The 19,395-nt window shown below is 38.6% G+C and overlaps 1 protein-coding gene across 1 annotated transcript in view; it reads left to right on the plus strand.

Moving 5' to 3' along the window:
• Window positions 1–1,664: 1,664 nt before the first annotated feature.
• The window catches only part of LOC137347672 (ras-related protein Rab-14), a 42,538-nt gene continuing 24,807 nt past the window's right edge, over window positions 1,665–19,395 (plus strand). Inside the window, exons 1-2 of the mRNA XM_068012349.1 lie at window positions 1,665–1,796; window positions 16,778–16,836. Of these exons, the coding sequence (XP_067868450.1) occupies window positions 16,785–16,836 (52 nt within the window). The 5' untranslated portion in view covers window positions 1,665–1,796; window positions 16,778–16,784. The remainder of the gene's footprint in view (window positions 1,797–16,777; window positions 16,837–19,395) is intronic.

Consider the following 19,395-nt stretch of genomic DNA (forward strand, 5'->3'; position numbering starts at 1 on the left):
TTACTGTATGCAAGGTAGATTTATACCTTGAAAATGCACAGAAATAATATGAAAATAAAAATCCTCAATCTCTGCTCATGAACAATTCAAACTACAATGAGAAGCATGACACAAATAGTACTCTTGCAGCTCTGACTATAACATGGTATAAGTAACTAACATAGATAATGCTTGGCTTGTGTAAATGTTTTTAAAATTTAAAACTGTCAGATTTTATTTAGCTTGAATAAAAAAATTTTTATAATAGAAAAGCAAAATACTGTGGATAGTGGAAATCTGAAATCAAAACGGAAAATGCTGCAAGTACTCAGCAAGTCAGGCAGCATTTGTGGAGAGAGAAACAGAGCTAACGTTTCAGGTCTGATGAAAGGTCATCAACCTGAAACGTTAACTCTGTTTCTCTCTTCACAAATGATGCCAGACCTGCTATGTATTTCCAGCGTTTTCTGTTTTTATACAAGTTATTTTGTTCCTCTTTTAATTTAGCATAGGGAAAATGTCTGACAAAATTAGTTGTGCATCATCAGGCTGGAGTTGCAAGCCCTCCCAGATTGCCAGGAGTCTCCAGGAATTAAAGATTAACTGCTGTGAACAACCCAAGAGAAAAATCATAGCAGCATTGAAAAGATCGTGTTTTTGTAAACTGCTTTGAATAATTTTGTTTACCAGTTATAAAAATATTGGACATGGGAAAAAGGCTATTTCACTGACAGTCAAGAATCATTCAATCAGGCAAATGAGCCTATTTGCTCTCCATTTGGAGTGGAAAGATGGTGTATGGTGAGTATGGACATGTTGGGCGGTTAATGGCAGGGCTGAGGGACAGTTGGTGACAGAAGGTCATGTGATGACTCCTTCAAGAGCTTGTCCAACCAGAGTTGGCGACCCTCCAACAGACGAAAGTGACTGCAGTATATGCAGTGGATAGGGTTGTGAAAAATGCTAATATACAGGAAGAGTTTATAACACCAGAGAACTCTGTAGCATTTTTAAGTTATTAATTAATGCGTAGTAGGAGGTTAAAGGTGGATGACAAAGCCTTGCTTGAACATCAGATAGATTACTGATATTTCACCAGCTGGTGCACTGTTATATTGTATCAAGTATGAATAATGCTGTTAGTTCAAAAGCATAGCCCCAGCTCAACAGGAAAATTACTTGGAATTACATAAAATGTACAGCACAGAAACAGGCCCTTCGGCCCAACTGGTTTATGCTCTTTACACCCCTCACTCATCATCTAACCCTATCAGCATATCCTTCTATTCTTTTCTCCCTCATGTTTACCTGGCTTCCCCTTCAACGCATATTAAAAATATGGATGATTGCTAATTAATGTGATGATCAGGTTAATATTCAATGATAATGTGATCACTTTGGACTGCTTAGCAACTTCAAGTTGCAATCAGTGGATGGTGCAAGTAGGGAACTCTTGAAATAATAAGTTTTTAAAAAGAAAAATCACATGATTTAGAGTTCAAATGCATCATTCCAAAAGTTCCAACTGGGTTATACAGCACAGCACAAAAAAAACCATGAATATGAACATTGCAAGCTGCAATAATGATGCACCTCCCCAGTTGTATGTATAAGGACCTCCCACTCTGTGCGGAAGAGCATTAATGAGGGATCCTAAAGGCGCTGACCCTTGACCCGCCCCTGTGACGAGCAGCAGGAAACCCCGTCGGAAGGAGGCGCCATCTTGGAAGTTGCAGGGAGGAAGACTTTTAAGAAGTGATTTTTTTTTGGGAAAAAAAGATAGATAAAGAATTATTCGCGGAGGTTTGCAGAAGACGGTAAGATTATAATGCAGGCGTGTGATAAAGTTTAGGGGGAAGCGAGTGTTAGTGCGGGGATTTCACGGGGATGTAGCGTTGAGGAAGGAAGGCTTGGAGGCGGCGGTTGCTGCACCTCCTTGATGGCCTTTTGTGTTTTGAAGCGGTTCCTGTTGTCTGATCCCGGAAGGCCGGCCTGGCCTGGTTGCGGCTCGGCCTGCCCAGTCACACCACAACGGGGAGAAGCCTCTCCCCTTTGCCTGTACGAAATCCTGAGTCTTGGCCTGACTGCTGCTGTTAGATTGCCGGCCTAAAGCTGTATGTGTGTATTTCTATATTTTAAACCTATTTGCAGCTGGTTGCCGTGTTTGCGTCTGATTTGACTTATTCACAGCTGTTGGAGAGTGAAAAGGCAAGGATGAAAGGCTGACTATTCCGCCCACCCCCGCCGCCGGCTACCCATCAAATAAAAATCTAGCAAAATTCGGGTGGGTTATCTGGCAAGAGCCTGACCGCATCATCCAGCTGATATTTGTGGAGGACTGATGCCGATTTGGGTGGGGAAGGGAATTCTTGAGAAGAGCGGTACATTGCATGAATTATGAGCTTTGGTGTCCAATTGAAATAATAGCAACTTCAGTTGCATTTTATTAGACTTAAGTACTTGGTGTGTGGTGATTTGCACAGTGTGTCTACAGAATAATGCGTCTATAGTCTATTGATGCTAAAATATTAGGTTATTTGGCATCTTGAATTTTTGTAGTGTTGGGGTTTTGTTGACTGTGTAGCAAATTCCTGTGATATTCATCTGCAGTGTCTGTACTAGGATGATTCTGATCATCTGGGTAACAATTGATTCATTTATAAACATAAATGACTCTTTACACAGATGTACATAGTAATGACATTTCTCCTTGTCTGCAATACTAAACCAAGTTTTTTTTTCTTATGTCAAGTTAAATTGTAAAGGAAACAATGGGTTGGACATACCATTTTTAATTTCTGAATGGGGATAGCCAGTCAAATGCAAATTTCATGCATTAATGACTGATTATTGACTTATTACATGTCTGACTTATTTGAACAAGGAAATTGTCAGTGACAACTTTCTGATTACATAGTTTTGTATAGAACAGTAGAAGATGTTAAGTTTTGGATAGCTTTTTTTTAGATGGTAATATCAGTTGGGAAAATTGATTTTTTTTTTTGGCGGGCGTAATTAAATTGGACAAAGGGCAGTTTTTTTTTTAAAAAGGAAACTGTCGGTCAAGGTAAAAAGTATTGGAAAATGGAATGCTACCTATTTCAGGTACCTGGTGTCAATATCAAGCACTTTCAAATGTAGCCAGATGTAAAGTTCCTTCATCTCTGTCCAACAAGGTACTTTAGCCCAGATGTCAGAAGACTAGCTGCTGTATTAGTGTGACACGGTCTTTCCGTTACCCAGACCAACCACCTTGTGGCACCTTTGAGATTACTAATTAGTGTCAAATTAAGGGCCGTCATCTGCTGCAGGTTTATGCCCAATATGAAGTGGATTGAGACAGTTCAAGCTGACATCTCATTGAATCCTTTCAGCCAGTATAGAGAGGGAGGGAGAGAAGGCTTCTTTCCCGTGTCTCTGGTCAGGACTTGAACCGAGGTCCAGGTGTGAAAGTATCTAACCCTGAAAGATATTTTTAAACCAAATTTATCTTGCGTAGACATGAAAATGTGCATTCTCAACATATTCCATAATGTAATAAATTCTCATAACAGTCAATAGCAGTTTTTAAAGGAGGCATTATTTTCCTGACCTGTTACTTAATGCTGGAACATTTGTGCCATCCCCATTGAAATCTCTTAATAAAGTATGGCCTGGGGCAGAACAAGGAAAGGTCCTATTTTGTATTGCTCAGTGCAATGAATGGTGTGTAGTTGACTCCTGATGATTAAAAGTTGTTTTACTAATTAAAAATACAGATCATTCAGTAAGCTGTTTAAGTAACTCGGCATAGTGGGAGTCCAGTACCCTAAGTTAAGCAACTTTTAAGTATACTTTGAGTATTTTTGAGCACTGTAATGAATGTGGAGCTGTTTAAAATACTTAATTTTCATCTTGGATTATTTTTCCATTGTGAGCAAATGCTGCCAAAGTTGTTAAATGACCTGAATTTATTTGCAGCATTTTCAAAGTACAAGTGTTCATATCGTGAGATATTACATAAACTGAGTCCTGATGATCTGTTTTTTGGTTAACATGTACTGTTCACATTTTAAAATGAGCTCTGCTGTCCTGATTGCATTTGGGCAACAGATTGTGTGGGTAATGTTAATGCAGTATTGACACACAGCTCTTATCCTAGTTTGAGAGTTTGGAATAGACATGTCAATGGGTGTGGAACTTCGTTAATACCACTTTATTGCTGACAGTTGGGTTTGGAAGCTGAATGCTTCAAAGGCAATAGTAGTAATTCCCGTTTTGCATGTGATGCTGAATTTGAAATGCTTACATTATTGCATTGGTGTACCAAAGTTGCTGCTGGGAACTTTGACTGTAGTCCAGTTTAACTACCACCTCATAGTTTAACCATTGTTTTACAACTTGGCCTCTGCTCTTGTGTGTTGCAGTAATTGTGGTCACAGTAAACAGTGGCAGAGCAGTTAATGTACATGACGTGTAATGTAAAATATCACTTTTGGAAGTGATTCTGCCACATTGGTTAATGAGATCTCTTATTTGCTGTTACCTCTTGTATTCTCCTCTAGGTGGCAAGTGGTAATGTCTTCAGCACAAACATTTCGTAACTGCATTGGTACTGTGTGATCACAAAGCAATAACTATCTGCTAGTTTGTGTTTTTTTTTTTAATACTTGTTTTTATGGGATGTGGGTGTTGCTGGCAAAGCCAGCATTTGGTGCCCAGCCCTAATTGCACTTGAGAAGGTGGTGGTGAGCTGCCTTCTTGAATTGATGCAATCCAGCTGTTTTTTTTTTTACTGTGATATTTGTAGCTTTGTGTGTTTGTGTGGGGAAAGTATCTCAATCCCATAAAATTTATGTCAGATTGAGATCTGTTTTAAGGTAATTTGTGCTTGTGATTGTAAAAGTTAAAGAACTTGCATTTATGTTGGGTGTCTTGGGACATTCCAAAATGTTTCCCGAACAGGGAATCATTATTCCCAAAAGAACACTTTTCTCCTTGTAGTGCTGTAAGATCTTTTAACATTTTTTTAAACAGATTGGATCTTGGTTTAACATATCTCATTAGAAGTTTTGTCAGTATGGACAGAGAATAGTGTTACATGTGCAAAATAGAAAAGCATTGGCATGAGGCATGTCAGAATTGAGTATGGTCACATGCACTTGATTTTTATTGGACTTGATTCTCAAATTTGAAGGCTTGGATATTCTGTTTGTGGTAAAGCATATTGGAGGCAACATGTTCTAGAATGTGTTTTAGCTATTCTGTGTGACAAATGTTTCCAGTTCTCCTTGCTCCACCCCTATTGGGGAATACACTCTTGGCAGCTCTTCAATCTTCCAGCAAATTTGAGGACAGGCTGTTTACTCTCCTTGACTTGGGATAATTTGTGACAAGAAAAATATATACATTTTGAGGGGAGCCCTGAAATTAAAATAAACTGGATTAAGTCTGTGCACATGCTGTTTCTGATCTATGTAGATCTGTGGTATTTCACCTGTATTTCCAATCATCATCCTGATTTTCCTGGAAAATATGCTGTTTCACATGCCACACTTGCTGTCAAATAAAGCTGCTTAACTGTTGACAGTATTTCTGCTTATAAGTTCCCATGGTTACTCAAGATATTGAGATAATTGCTGATCATTAGAGCGGTAGCAAAGCAGTTGGCATAAAGACACTGCAAAATAATTATAGAATATTTGGATGTTGGTTTGCTACAAACTTAAAACAAGTGATGTCTCCGTCTGCACATAGTAACCATATATCCAACACCAATCACCGATTTTTAGCTTGAAGATTTAATGGTCTTTACTTACTAGAGAAGTGTGCTGTTGACTACTGTTCTTATTTATCAAGAAGTGCTTGCTTCTATCAGAAAAGGAAATTGCTCCTTCGGCCAACTAAAATGGCAAATTGGGCATCGTGGCTCCCTTCAGTGGTGTGAAACCTGGCTTTACGATCACCATCGTGTCATAGTTCAGACTTTTATCGTGCATCTAAAATGGAAGAAAAATGTGTTGAGGCACTGTTATTAAAAGCAGAGTTGTGTGCTGAATATGTCTGGATTGTTGACATTAAGACTTCCCAGACATTGGATGGGGTGGCTGAAAGATTGTCCTGAGTATATAGAAGCACATGTTGAATCTCTGCAATGCTAATGCAATTTTTAAAAAACTCTTCCATAGGGTGCAAAGAAAATAGGAGTGGTTTATATTCAGTACCACAGCAGTGCATGGACAACTTTTGAAGTACAGGTTGTTGAGCAGCAGCAAGGTAGTAGTTGCTGCAGAATCGGTGTCAGTAGTAACAACAAATTGATATAAATATTATGAAAATAGTTAATTATTTAAACTGCAGAGCCTTAAGTGGATCCATAGAGAACAGAGTAGACATTGTTCCATTTTGTGTCTCCACCATTCTATTGGGTGCACCACAATTGATTTTGTAAAATTGGGAGGTGAGTTTAGGATGACCCATTGTTGCTTCTGAAAATTTTGAAGGTGGGTGAGAGGTAAACATGACTTGAATCCATTAATTAGGATTTCAAGTCATAACACTTGGAATTATTTTATTTTTAAATAGATGATAACAGAAGGTTGTAATTTTGTTCTGATATTTCAAAGCTTCATGTAAAATGGAGAGCAGGTGTGAAAGTGGAGTTGAAGCCTAAAATCAGCATGATCATATTGAATGGCGGAGCAGGCTTGATAGGCCATATGGTCCACTCCTGCACCTTGTTCTTGGATACAAATTACATACCATAATTTGTTATTGTAACTCAATTTAAAATTGGCTCATTAGAGCAGTCTTTTCAGTTTGATTCGAATTTGAATCTGTTAGTCTGCTGGTTACAGCTTTATTTTCTGTTGAAATACTCATGGTGTAATTTTTAAAATGCAGTCAAATTTTGTTTTTCCACTGCATGTTGTTTTTTCATGACCCCTTGAATTTCCCCTTGCTTTCTTGCATAAAGGGGCTTATTCTTTTTAATTGCATCATCTATACATAGGATAGACTAGCCTAGTATAAATTGGAGTGAGATGCTTTGATAGATTATTTAACCTAGAAGAGGCACAATATTTTATCCAGTATTGCAAATGCTTCCAGTGATAATGTGACTGTCTGTCTGAAAATTTGACTCTGTGCACTCCTGTATTGTCTCAAAACCTGGCTGCTTCTTTCTCTTGCAGTTTCCTTGTAATTTTTGAGGAAGAGTAATTGATAATGTGTGTGTAAATAATATCAAATTGCACCCTGACGTCAACAGGGCTATAATAGGTATGAGTGGTTGTACATAAGGTAAATGGATTTGACTGTACAGTATGTAGGGTAAAATATTGGGCCAATCTAACACCAACTCATTTGAGTGTTTTTTAATGCACTAGCAAGCAGTAATTGTCCTTCAGAAATGCATTTGTGTTGTAATTCACTAGATATTTCAAAGATGGCAATGTATTTTCAATAGACTGACCTCTACCCCTCTAACTTTTGACCCAGTCATCCATGCCATCCTCTTCCAGCACCTCTCTGTTGACCAGCTCAGTGGAACAACCCTTGCCTGGTTCCGCTCTTCCTGAACTAACTAACGGACTGTAGCTAGAGAACCTCCCAGCGATGGCTTTACTACTTTCCTCCCTTTTTTGTTCCACCCTGCCCCAGTCCCCGTAGGTGTTCTTGGTGTCCTCCACTTCCCCTCCTACGCTTAGTCTCTTTGCAACATCGTCCAAAGATGTGAAGTCAGGTTCTATGTGTATGCTGATGTCATCCACTTGTATATCTTGACCACTTCTCTGACATCCAGGCTTGGATGAACCCAAATTTCGTCCAGTTAAATATTTTGACGGCCAAAGCCATTGCCTTTGACATCAAATTCTGTACCCTTACCACTGATTCTATCCCCTTCCCCAGCCATGTTATCTGATGGAACATGAATATTTGCAACCCCAATATCCTATTAGTTTGAGGTGAGCTTCTGATTTCATAATCCTTTGTAACATCGCCTGCCTATCTTCTAAAAATGCTTGTCCATGCTTTTGCTGCCTCTGTGTTCTCCTGACCAGTATTCCAGTCCCCACCTTCTATAAACTGCAATTCGTTTTTTAAAAAAAAAACCTTGTTGCCCTCCATTGGTTATACTGCCACCTGGTAGTGGCAGCTCCTAGACCTACAAAGAAGTAGATCTCTGGTGCCATAATGAGAAGTCTGAAAGTTTATAATTATTAACTCTGACAACAGAATTGTGTATCATTAACAGTTCTCTATTTTAAAAAAAAAACTTTCAATACTCTGAATAAGCATGTTAAAGGTAAACATAATTATTACTCATTTTAGGAAGCTTTTCTGGTGCAGAACTTGGGTCTCAGTTATTTAGTTACAATGTAATGAGTTGTAAACTCTATTGGTCTGTATCCAGGATTAATGTCCAATTCCTTTGTAAGAATTTTTTTTTGGGATGGGAAGGGGAAAAAGACTTGTGTAGCACCTATCACAAAGCATTTTACAGTAAATGAAGTACTTGTTCTGACATAGGAAATGCGGCAGCCAATTTGTGCATGGGAAAACTCTCTCAAACAGCAATGTAATTATATTTGTGGCATTGATTTGAGGGATAAATAATGGCCAAGGCACCGGGGATAACTTGCTTGCTCCTCTTTGAAGTGGTGCAATGGGATCTTTTATGTCAAACCGAGGGCCTGTCTGCTCTCAGGTGAACGGCACTCCCTCAATACTGCGCTGGAGTGTTGGTCTAGATTTTTGTACTGCAGTCCTGGAGTGGGACTTTAACTGACAATCTTCTGACTCCGAGGCAATAGTGCTACTGACTGAGCTATGAGCTGACACAGGAAGAAAGTGATATGAATTTTTTTTTTGGGAGGCATGTCTTTTGACCACCATAAATTGAGTGCTGAATGACTGACTGGATTATCCAAATGTTGAGATTTAGTTGAGTAGTGGACTATGATTTTAGTTACAGTATGTGAGACTTTTTGTCAGGGATGCGATAAAGACTTGCATTTATATAGTGCTTTTCACAACTACCAGATGTCTTGGCATTTTACAGTCAATGAAGTACTTTTGAAGTGTAGTCACTGTTGATGAGGGCTAAAGAAAAGACTGTGTACACAAGTTTCTGTTGGAGAAACTTAAATTTATTTGGCGAATTCTGCATTTGTTACTTTTTCTACAGGATGGTAAGTTCAGCTTTCATTTTTAAGGTGCTTCCTTGCAAGTAAATTTTAGTAAATTAGTCAAACTAAATGTCAACCTGCTAATCTGTACTAATGTGCTTAATGCATGCATTCAGTTGGCAACTAATTTAGAGTTTGGAATCCTGAGTGCTAAATAACCTGAGCTCCAGCAATGGAATCCCATAAGGTGCTGTTCCATAACAGTACCTTCATAGAGGGTTTATTTACGTTTTTCTGTTGAATATTAAGATTTCCTGGGTTCTAGAGGAGAAAAATCATCTTGGGTCCCTTCTCCTAATTGCCTTGTAACCATTGTTGGGGAGCAGATATATCTGAACTGAACAGTATTGAGCATTGGGCAAATAACTTGCTGTCCAGTTATTGTGCTGTGTGGCCCCTTGGATATGGTACTAGAGGGCTACTGGTGCTGGTGCGACTATACTAGAAAGAGTCAGAAGGGAGAAAACTTAAGGTTTCTCCTGTAAGTTAATCCCTCCTCTCTTGACAGTACCTGTAAGCTTGTAACTGAATTCTGGGAGTCAAATTTTGCACCAGGAAGAGTTTCCAAAATTTGAGGAATAGAATTTTGTTTACATTTAGCATGCCTATTTTGAAGAATATTAGAACTTTATTACTATTTTGATAGAAACATGAAGTCCTGTTCCCACTTAGTTGGTAGAAACTTACTGACTTAGCTCATTCTGGCACCAGCAGGGAGGGATCTACTGCTTTGTAGGTCTAAATTTGTTACAACCAGGTTGAAATGTAACCAGTGGAGTGTCACATGGTTAAATGCAATTTTCCCACAATTGGTTGGGTTGATTTGATGTGCGCAACTAATGTGGAAAACCTGTAGGCAAATACCCTGACTGGAAGATGTAACTAAATGTATTTAAATTTATCCAATTGATACTCTAAACTCGCCTCAGCCATTTCTTGAGATTCTTTGGGTAAAAGATTTTACTCATTTTATATAATATTCCAGATGTGTTTGGTGTGGTGATTTGATCATGACATGGAGATGATTTCTTTAAAAAAACAAAATTAAGATGTACATAAAGAACAGTGGAGCCCAAGCAGTTGGTCTTCAAATGTGACAGGATTCTGTTCAATAATGGTTGGCAAGTTTTTATCAAACAAGATGTTGGCTTTTACAGTACTTGGGTGCTGTGCTAGGAAATTTTGAGATGGCCTATTTATAATGAGCTTTTGTTTTGAGTGAGAATTTTTATAAAGTTTTTAAACATTAATTTTATTTCAAATATTACATTTTAAGTAAGGTCTGAGTCTTGTGATTTCAGTGGAACACTACATTTAAAAAATCACTGAAAATTGGTACATTCTTGAAGGATATTTTAATGTCTGAGCATGTGAATTGGAAAATATCAACATTATTACTGTCTAAATAGTAAGCGTTTAGAAATTGGAATATTACTTAGTGATTTTCTACACTGGAGCAACGCATTAGCTTGTGAAGTTCTGCATGCTAAGTATTAGACAGGCAGTAAGTGTTCATCTCAAAGATCATTAAAGCCTTAAGTCTCCAATTGATTTTTCCCAAGCCGCTGCACCCTCCTTGCCACTATTCAGAGTTTAGTGATGAATAATTGAGCCAAATATTTGAATTAAATTGAAGCGCTGTTCTCAGCAAGTGTATTTTATACAGCCTTGTTCACCACTCCATGGACATTACTTTTCTGAACCCTAGTGACTCGGACTAGCAGTCTGGTTAGTTAATAACCATGTTTGGTAGGAATATGGGATTAGTGTAGGATTAGTATAAATGGGTGGTTGATGTTCGGCACAGACTCGGTGGGCCGAAGGGCCTGTTTCAGTGCTGTATCTCTTATTAAAAAAAAAAGTACTGTTTAAATGCCAATTATAAATACAACTTTGAAATGACTGCAATAGTCTTTGCTAAGTTGCTGACTTGCCATGCTTACATGCAAGCTGTTACTGTTAAGTAATGAATAGCAATGACATGCAAGTTCTGATTTTCAACTTAATGGCTGTAGCTACTGGAACAGTTGTGAAGGTCAAGAACATAAGTCCCTTCAGATTTTAAAAATTATTCCAGTGTTTTGAACAGATTTGTTTTGGTTGGGAAAGGGGGAAAGAAGGGTAAGAAATGCTGTTCATTACTCCAGCATAAATACACTGTTACTTTTGTAACACTGTCTCCCTGTTTGTCCCCTGGAAAATGCACACAAATGTTTGTCTGTTATAATACCTTGTAGAGAAAAGGTATTGCTTCGATTTTCCACTTGTATTCATGCATATTATTGATCAACTTGGAAATCACCTACATTTTGAATGTAAAAACAAGTCACATGCTTCCTATGTAAATGTAGGAAAGGTAAAAGGTCACTGAGCCAGGAAAGGAGAGATTGGGAAAGCTGAACGGAGGCTGGGTTGAAGAGTAGGATTTCAAGGTTTTTAAAAATGGAGGGATTTAGGAATGCAGTCAGAAAGGACAAAGGCTGTTCATCAATGGTGCAGTAGAGGGAGGGATGCATAAAAGACTGGATTTTAAAGGAAAGGACAGTCCGGGAGGGATATTTGACTGTAAAGGTAAGTTGGGGCAAGTTTATGGAGGAAACTTATTGAAGAAATGTGAGCAATATTGGCAGGACTACATTTATTGCCCATCCCTAGTTGTCCTGAGAAGGTAGATGCACAACTACCTGAACAACTGCAATCCTTCTAATGATGCTTCCATGTTTGTATTGGCAGGGAACTAAAGGATTTTGAAACTGACTGAATTGGGGTAGATGTGCGATTTGAATGAGGTCTGGCAGGCGAAGTGGGTGATGGTGTTTCCATGATCCTTCTGGTCTTGGTCTTGTTCTTGACAGCAGAGTGAAGCTGGGGAGGTGTTGGAGATGGGAAAGGTGATAAATTTAATACAATGTAGAATAGACAAACAAGTAACCAGTGTATATTAATGAGACCAGGTGAGTGGGAAGTGGTAAGAGACAGACTAAGGCTAGTAGAGTTCTGGACAGGATGAAGGATGCTAGGGCAGAAAATTAATCAAATCAATTAAGTGGCATAATGTAAATCTAGTTTGAGGATAGATTTCCATAGCACTTCTGATTCAAACTTGTTCCAGTATAATATCGATAATGTTCACCACCCTCCCACCCCCTGCCTGCTAAAGGACATGTTCAGTTGGGTGCCATTTGTACTGTTGATTTACCTTGAATTTTTAATGTTGTGTGAACTTTAAAATATACATTTAAGTGTAAAAGTCAGTTCATTGATGGAACTTGCCACATTTGGTTTCAGTTGTTACCATGCACAGGCTGTTGTATATTCTCAAGTGTCCTGTTCTTTCAGGCTATTATAGTTGTTCCAAATTTACAACTGATCTGTTGCTGCGTTGGTTGTGAAACCAGATTCTAGTAATCCTGTTGATTTATAAGAGACTGAGTTTACTATAATGATGTACAGAACTTGCCATTAGAAAATCTATTTGAATTGAATTTTTTTTTAATGTAATGGTTGTTTTTGTGCTGATTTGTAATGGACTCTTAACACAAGACTGAGAAACTGCTGGTCCAGGGCAAATAAGTGAAAATGAAGGCCCATGCATTGTACTGGAGGCTGTAGAATCTTTCAGACCAAACAGCAAATAGTTAAACAGTGCAAAGACAAATTTTAGAAAATTTCGTAGCACTTGGCATGTTTTGAAAATTCAGTACTGACCAGTTAATAACTAGGTTTGTGATGGCAATAGTGGGTGTTAATACCCTGGTTGAGTAAAATCTGTATTGTGGTGGTTCATAAAATCTGTATTGTTGTGGTTCAATCATATATTTGTAAGGATAAAAGGCCATTAGTTTAGTTTAGAGATACAGCACTGAAACAGGCCCTTCGGCCCACCGAGTCTGTGCCGACCATCAACCACCCATTTATACTAATCCTACACTAATCCCATATTCCTATCACATCCCCACCTGTCCCTATATATTTCCCTACCACCTACCTATACTAGGGGCAATTTATAATGGCCAATTAACCTATCAACCTGCAAGTCTTTGGCATGTGGGAGGAAACCGGAGCACCCGGAGAAAACCCACGCAGACACAGGGAGAACTTGCAAACTCCACACAGGCAGTACCCAGAATCGAACCCAGGTTTGGTATATTTCTGCACCCCCCCCCCCCCCCCCGCCCCTGCCCCAGATCACCATTTGTGTGGCACTGACTACAGTGTAATCCACTTCTCATTGCAGTGGTTAATTTTGATGCTTATTTTCAGATTCCTTTCTGGCTGTGCCAAGTGTCTCACTGTGTATGGTGAGGTGAGTGGCACACAGTGAATCATTTGGCACAGCCAGACTGGAATGCAGCTTCAGTCTTGTAGATGCATTTAAAAACGCAAGCATGTTTTTTTTTCCCCTTTTCAAAAGTAAATTATTCAAAAAGTGATTATTCTAATGCCTATTTACATTTACGAGTATAATTTTATGCAGAACTGTTCAGGATGCAAATGGTAGAAAACAAATGTTTCAGCAATGTGCTTTTAAGTTAAAATAGCCATTTGACCTATATAAAGGTCTCTAGACTTATTGTGTCTTCAGTTATAGAGGTGCGTGCATGCAATTCCCAAGCACTTGCCATACAACTACCTTGAAATGCAGTATCCATTAGATATAGTGGCTTATTGGGAATGCTGAAATGTTTCAATAATTTCAATATAGTACTATTTTGAGTTTTGTTTCTAGTAATCCCGTTACACTTAATTGGTACTTCAGTGGTTCTTAATGACTGCTCTACTCCCAGTTGAAGCAGTTACCTTGTTCCAGAGGTCAAGACACTACTGTCTAAGTTCCTATCATCATTTTATTTGTAGTGATTTGCTGCCGGAATAGTTGCACCCTCAGGTAGGAGCCAATTAGCAGCCAGGCGTAAGAACTTGATCACCAGATTGGGGGGTGGGGGAAAGTATTTTTGGATCATAGCGATTGGGGAAAATTACAAATCTGCTGCAGGAATTTGGGAACAGAAGTTGGCCATTTAGTGTCTTGAGCTTGATCCATGTACCATTTAGATTTCATGGCTGATCTGTGTCTCAACTTAATTTACCTGATTTTGCTCCCTATCCCTTGATACCCTTATCTACTAAAAATGTAACGATTGGTCTTGAAATTTTCAGACTTTTGCTGGGAGAGTTACAGGTTTCCACTGCCCTTTGTGTGAGAAGTGCTTTCAGATCTTGCTCTTAAAATGGCCTAGCTCTAATTCTAAGGCTATGCTTCCTCGTTCAGGTTTCTTCCACCTATCAAGTGAACAAAACATTGACGCCCAACTTCCTGTTTAGAATTAATTTAATACATCATTCCATGTTTTGTCGAGTGCAAACAAAATTTCTATTTCGACAGCTGTCATCTTTCAGACATGTTGTATGTAAATTTTATTTAGCCATCCTTACACTTGCTGAAATAAGAGTGACAGCACTAGGGTAAGGGAATAACTTTAATATTTCTGTAAAATGGAATAAGGCCTTTTTTAAAAATAGGAATATATAGAAATTGTTCTTGCACCAAATGTTTTGTGGTCTATGCATATAATTGTCCTCAATCAAATATATATTTAAGGCTGTGTTGGACAGATTTTTGGATTGACAAGGGAGTCGAGAGTTATGGGGACAGGCAGGAAAGTAGAGTTAAGACCACGCTCAGATCAGCCATGTTCTTATTGAATGGCGGAGCAGGCTCGGACTGAATGACCTACTCCTCCTATTTCTTATCTTATGACGATAATCTTTCGGTTGACTTAAATGTACCAAGCTTGCTTGGTTGAGTTGCAAGAATTCTTGTTTTGTCTTCTCTTACAATTTATGAAAATGGTTTCTATTACTTTTAATATCTATCTTTAAATAACTTAGTGATTTTGAAAGTCAGCTTGAAGTTTGTAATGAACTGCTATTTCACATTATTTATCTCAGTTGGAGGTAGCTAATTTAATTACATGATCGTCTGGGTAAGTAAGTATATTCTTTAGCAAGATGCAATTTTGCATGAAGTTATCCAGCAAAACGCCACCTTAAATGACTTAAGTGTAGTCAATTTTTTTTTGTTGGAAATGGTGCACACTGAAGGTAGCCAGAAGGTAGAGGTCAGATTACTTTTATTCATTCATGGATGTAGGCATTGCTGGTAAGGCTACCATTTATTGCTCATCCCTAGTTGCCTTTGAAAGTGGTAGTGAGCTGCCATCTTGAACCACTGGAGTCAGTATGTTGAAGGTTCTCCCAAAGTGCTATTGAGTAGGGTTCCAAGATTTTTGACCCAACGACAATGAAGGAACAGAGATTTGTATGCCCAGAATGGTGTGACTTGAAGGGGAACGTGAGGTGATGGTCCTGTGTGCCTGCTGTCCTTGTCATTTCTAGGTGGGAGAGGTTGCAGCTTTGGGAGGTGTTGTTGAAGCCTTGGCAAGTTGCTGTAATGCATCTTGTCGATGTTACACACTTGTAGACATGGTGTGCCAGTGGTGGAAGAAGTGAGTGTTAAAGGTGGCAATCAAAGTTGGCTGCTTAGCCCTTAGATTGTTGAGCTTCTTGAGTTTTAGACCTGTATTCATGCAGGTAAGTGTAGTATTCCATCACACGAGACCGAGACAGTTAAGAGTCCAACACGTTGCTTTGGGTTTGGAGACATATAGGCCAGACTGAGTAGGAGTGGCAGATTTCTTTCCCTAAAGGACATCAGTGAAGCAAATGTGTTATGACAGTTGGTAGTTTCATATAGAGACCTGCTACCTGACCCAAACCCTACGACATGGGGTTGGGTCGGGCCGGCTTTTGGGCTCTGGTCAGGTTGGGCCGAGTCCACTTCGTGCCGGACGCACACTGTAAGTGCTCTGCTGGTAAGTATTAAAAACAAAAAAAGTTGCTTGAGCTGGGAGTCTGGGACGAAACTGAATCTGCGCAGTGAGTGACGTCACTATGACCTCACAGCACATACACTGCAGGTTCGGTGTCAGGAAGGTAAGTAAAGGGATGGTCGGGCTCTGGTTGGGTCGAGTAGTGGTGGGCTTGGGGCAAAATTGGCTGGGTTGGGCTCTGGTCCGCTGTGGTTCGGTTGGGTTCTTTTTCCCAACCTAAAGCAGGCCTCTAGTTTCATGGTCAGCGTTACTGGTGCTAGTTTCTTATTCCAGAGTTGTTAATTACTGAATTTAAATTCCCTGTCTGCCCGGTTGGGATTTAAATTTGGATTGACTGATTATTAGTCAGGCCACAGAGCAGAACAAAACAGATATTCTCTTTTTTTTCTTTTTCCCCCCCACTCCCTTCCCATTCCCCCACCTGCAAAAAAAGCATGATGTGCAATTAATTCCAGGATCCACTTTCTTGGTCGTTTTCTCAGCAGAGGGATCATTGGGGGATGGAAGGGACTTGAAGGTTAAATTCATGTAGCTTCTGTGCCAGTGTAGGGATAAACTATTGTAGGTCTGTATTACATTTTAATGAGATCCTCTTTACTGCTATGTATAATGTAATTTGACAACAAATCCCCTGCAAAGATGTTTATATCTCTGCATGTTTGTATATAATGTAGTAACGGCACTTGATTTTGGATGTGTCTATTGTGACTTCATTTTTTTCCCTTTTTTTTATAGAGCCAAGATGGCCACTGCTCCATACAACTACTCCTACATCTTCAAATATATTATTATTGGTGAGTACATTTATGCTGTGAAGTTTAGGTTCAATTCCTAGAGATGGTGCATTTACTAGTGCTCGTGAAATAAGAGGCTTCATTGTGAAAAATGAGTTAGAGAAGTGAGGGTTATTCAATTGTAAAACTAGTCATATGGAAGTTTTTTTTTCTCTCTCATTCTTACCCACTCACCCCGCCCCCCTCCCCCTCCCCTTCTATGTAAAAGTTTATTTTTACACATGTTTTTTTTAAGAAAACAGCATTATGCTGAATTGGTCTTAAATGAAAACCAAATGAGAGCAGAAGTCTGAACTATGAAATGTACTGCAACTGTAGATGTCATAAATGATGCCAAGAATGACATGACTCTTGCCTCTTATTCAGAAGGTTGTGGGTCCATCCATTAGTTTAGGCTGGCACAGTGCAGCACTGAGGGATTACTGCCCTGCTATCATTCAGATGAACCACTTAAAGTCAAACCTCATCTGTCTGAGGTGGTCATAAAAAGAAAAAATTCTGGTGCTATTTGAAGAGCAGGGATTTTTCCCAATGTCCTGCCCAACTTTTCTCATTTAACCATGCCATCAAAAACAAATTAACTTGTCGTTTTATTTCCTTTACTGTTTGTGGGCCATGTGTGCAAATTGCCTGATCGATTTCAAAAATAATTGCATGTGAAGCACTTTGGGATTTAACAAACAATGTGATGGCTGTTAAACAATTAAAAAAAAAAGTCAAACTTACAAATCTCAGTAAACAAATTTCACTTTAGTCAGCATATGCCAGCATCTTAACTGAAAGTACAAAACAGTGGGGTGAAAATCTGAATTTGCATTAAAAATGGAATTTGGTTTGTTCGTTCACTGTTTTTAAACCAGAAGTTTAGATGCAAGAGTTGCCAGGTTTATCATGTAACTGATGGCATGAATTGGTTTTCTTTTGTAATGGTATTTTAGTTTTCATTATACAGTATTTCTACAAGATATGGCTGGCATTCCTTGGAAGCAACCATTATGTCAGAAGCTCAGCGATGTTTGGCTTAAAAAGCAAGCTTTTTAAAAATGTTAATTTTGAGTTTCTGATTGAAATTCAGATTAATGCAAGTGTTGATATTTTGGTTTCTGTTTTTTGTAGCTAGCTCAATAATGTAGACTTGCCCATAATTCTAATTTATGCTGCTGTTGTATTTTAAATTGGATGACTTTTGGCGTAAGTATGTAAAATATGGTGCATTAATCTTTTCCAACATTTTATATTTCATAATTACACTGATCAGGGCATATTGATACAGGACTCTACTACTGTAGAAGATGGGTAAAATGTGTAAATCCAGTCTTGAGTACAGAAAGGACATAGTCCCAAGTAACATTTAAATTGCTTAATGGTAAGATAGAGTTTAAATTATGTAAAAGCTGTAGTGTCGTCTTCTGCAGTTTGCCGTATTATGTAGCCTTAATTAACCAAAAAATAATGACCAAAGCTATATTGCCAAAAAAAATGCTGAGTAGATCAGAATAGGGAATGCTGTTTAATTTCTGTTGCATTAACGAGGTAAATTTATCTGAGGTGGGGGAATAGAAAATTGTGGAGTTCAACAATGTAGTGCATGCTTCAGGATAATAGTCCTGAGAGAATAATTCAGTTTTGAAGCTGGAAAGCAAATTGCCCAAAGTCAATTTTATAACTAACCTTGCTATATTTTTCCAATCCATATTAATGCTGCTAGAAAGCATTATTAACCAGTCTAAGATGGTGTGTTGGTCCCAAAATTGAAATTCTGCATCTTGGCCCCTCTTTCGCACAAGATTGGAAAATAACTTAGGTTCAAAATGTTAGGGTACAGCTCATGAATCAATCAAGTCTGTATATAATCTAGAATGGCTTCAATATTGAGCTCTCAGACACGACTAAGTGTTAAAGTCATAATGGCCACATGAGGAAAAGCTTTTGTGCAGCAGGTGGTTAGAATCTAGAATGCACTGCCTGAGAATGTTTTGGAGGCTTTTAAAAAGGGGGTTGGGTAAGCACACAGAGAAAATTTACAGCTATGGGGAAAGAGCAGGGGAGTGGACTAGCTGAGTTGCTCTTGCACAATGGACCGAAAGGCACCTTTCTGTGCTGTAGCCATTCTATGATTCTATAAAGCTATATTTAGCTGTTCTTTGAAATAAGAACAAGGATCCCATTACATAATATCTTGTAAACTTTTGACCCTGTTTATTTCTGTAGTTCCTTTGGTAAATCTAAAGCTAAGACTACACTGAGATGGGCAAAAACATATTCCCCACAAGTCTATTCTGTGGTGTGATCAAAGAAGAATACCACAAAAAGGAAATGTGTGTAGTGTAAGATGACATTTTGGGGGGAGGGGGCTTGTGTGTAACCACTTTATGCAAATGATGCATTGCAGTAATGAGTTGCAAATTCATCTTCCACTTAACTAGATGAGACAAGAATTTGCAAAACTTGCAGGAAACTTCAGTGGATTTAATTAAACTTCGCTTTGTAGTTTCAAAGGGATTGGACACTGCTGTGTTTTAAATAAATAAAGGTCATTTTAACATTAAATGCATCATT

The sequence above is a fragment of the Heterodontus francisci genome, chromosome 32, assembly GCF_036365525.1.
Source record: "Heterodontus francisci isolate sHetFra1 chromosome 32, sHetFra1.hap1, whole genome shotgun sequence".
Taxonomy (NCBI): Eukaryota; Metazoa; Chordata; class Chondrichthyes; order Heterodontiformes; family Heterodontidae; genus Heterodontus; species Heterodontus francisci.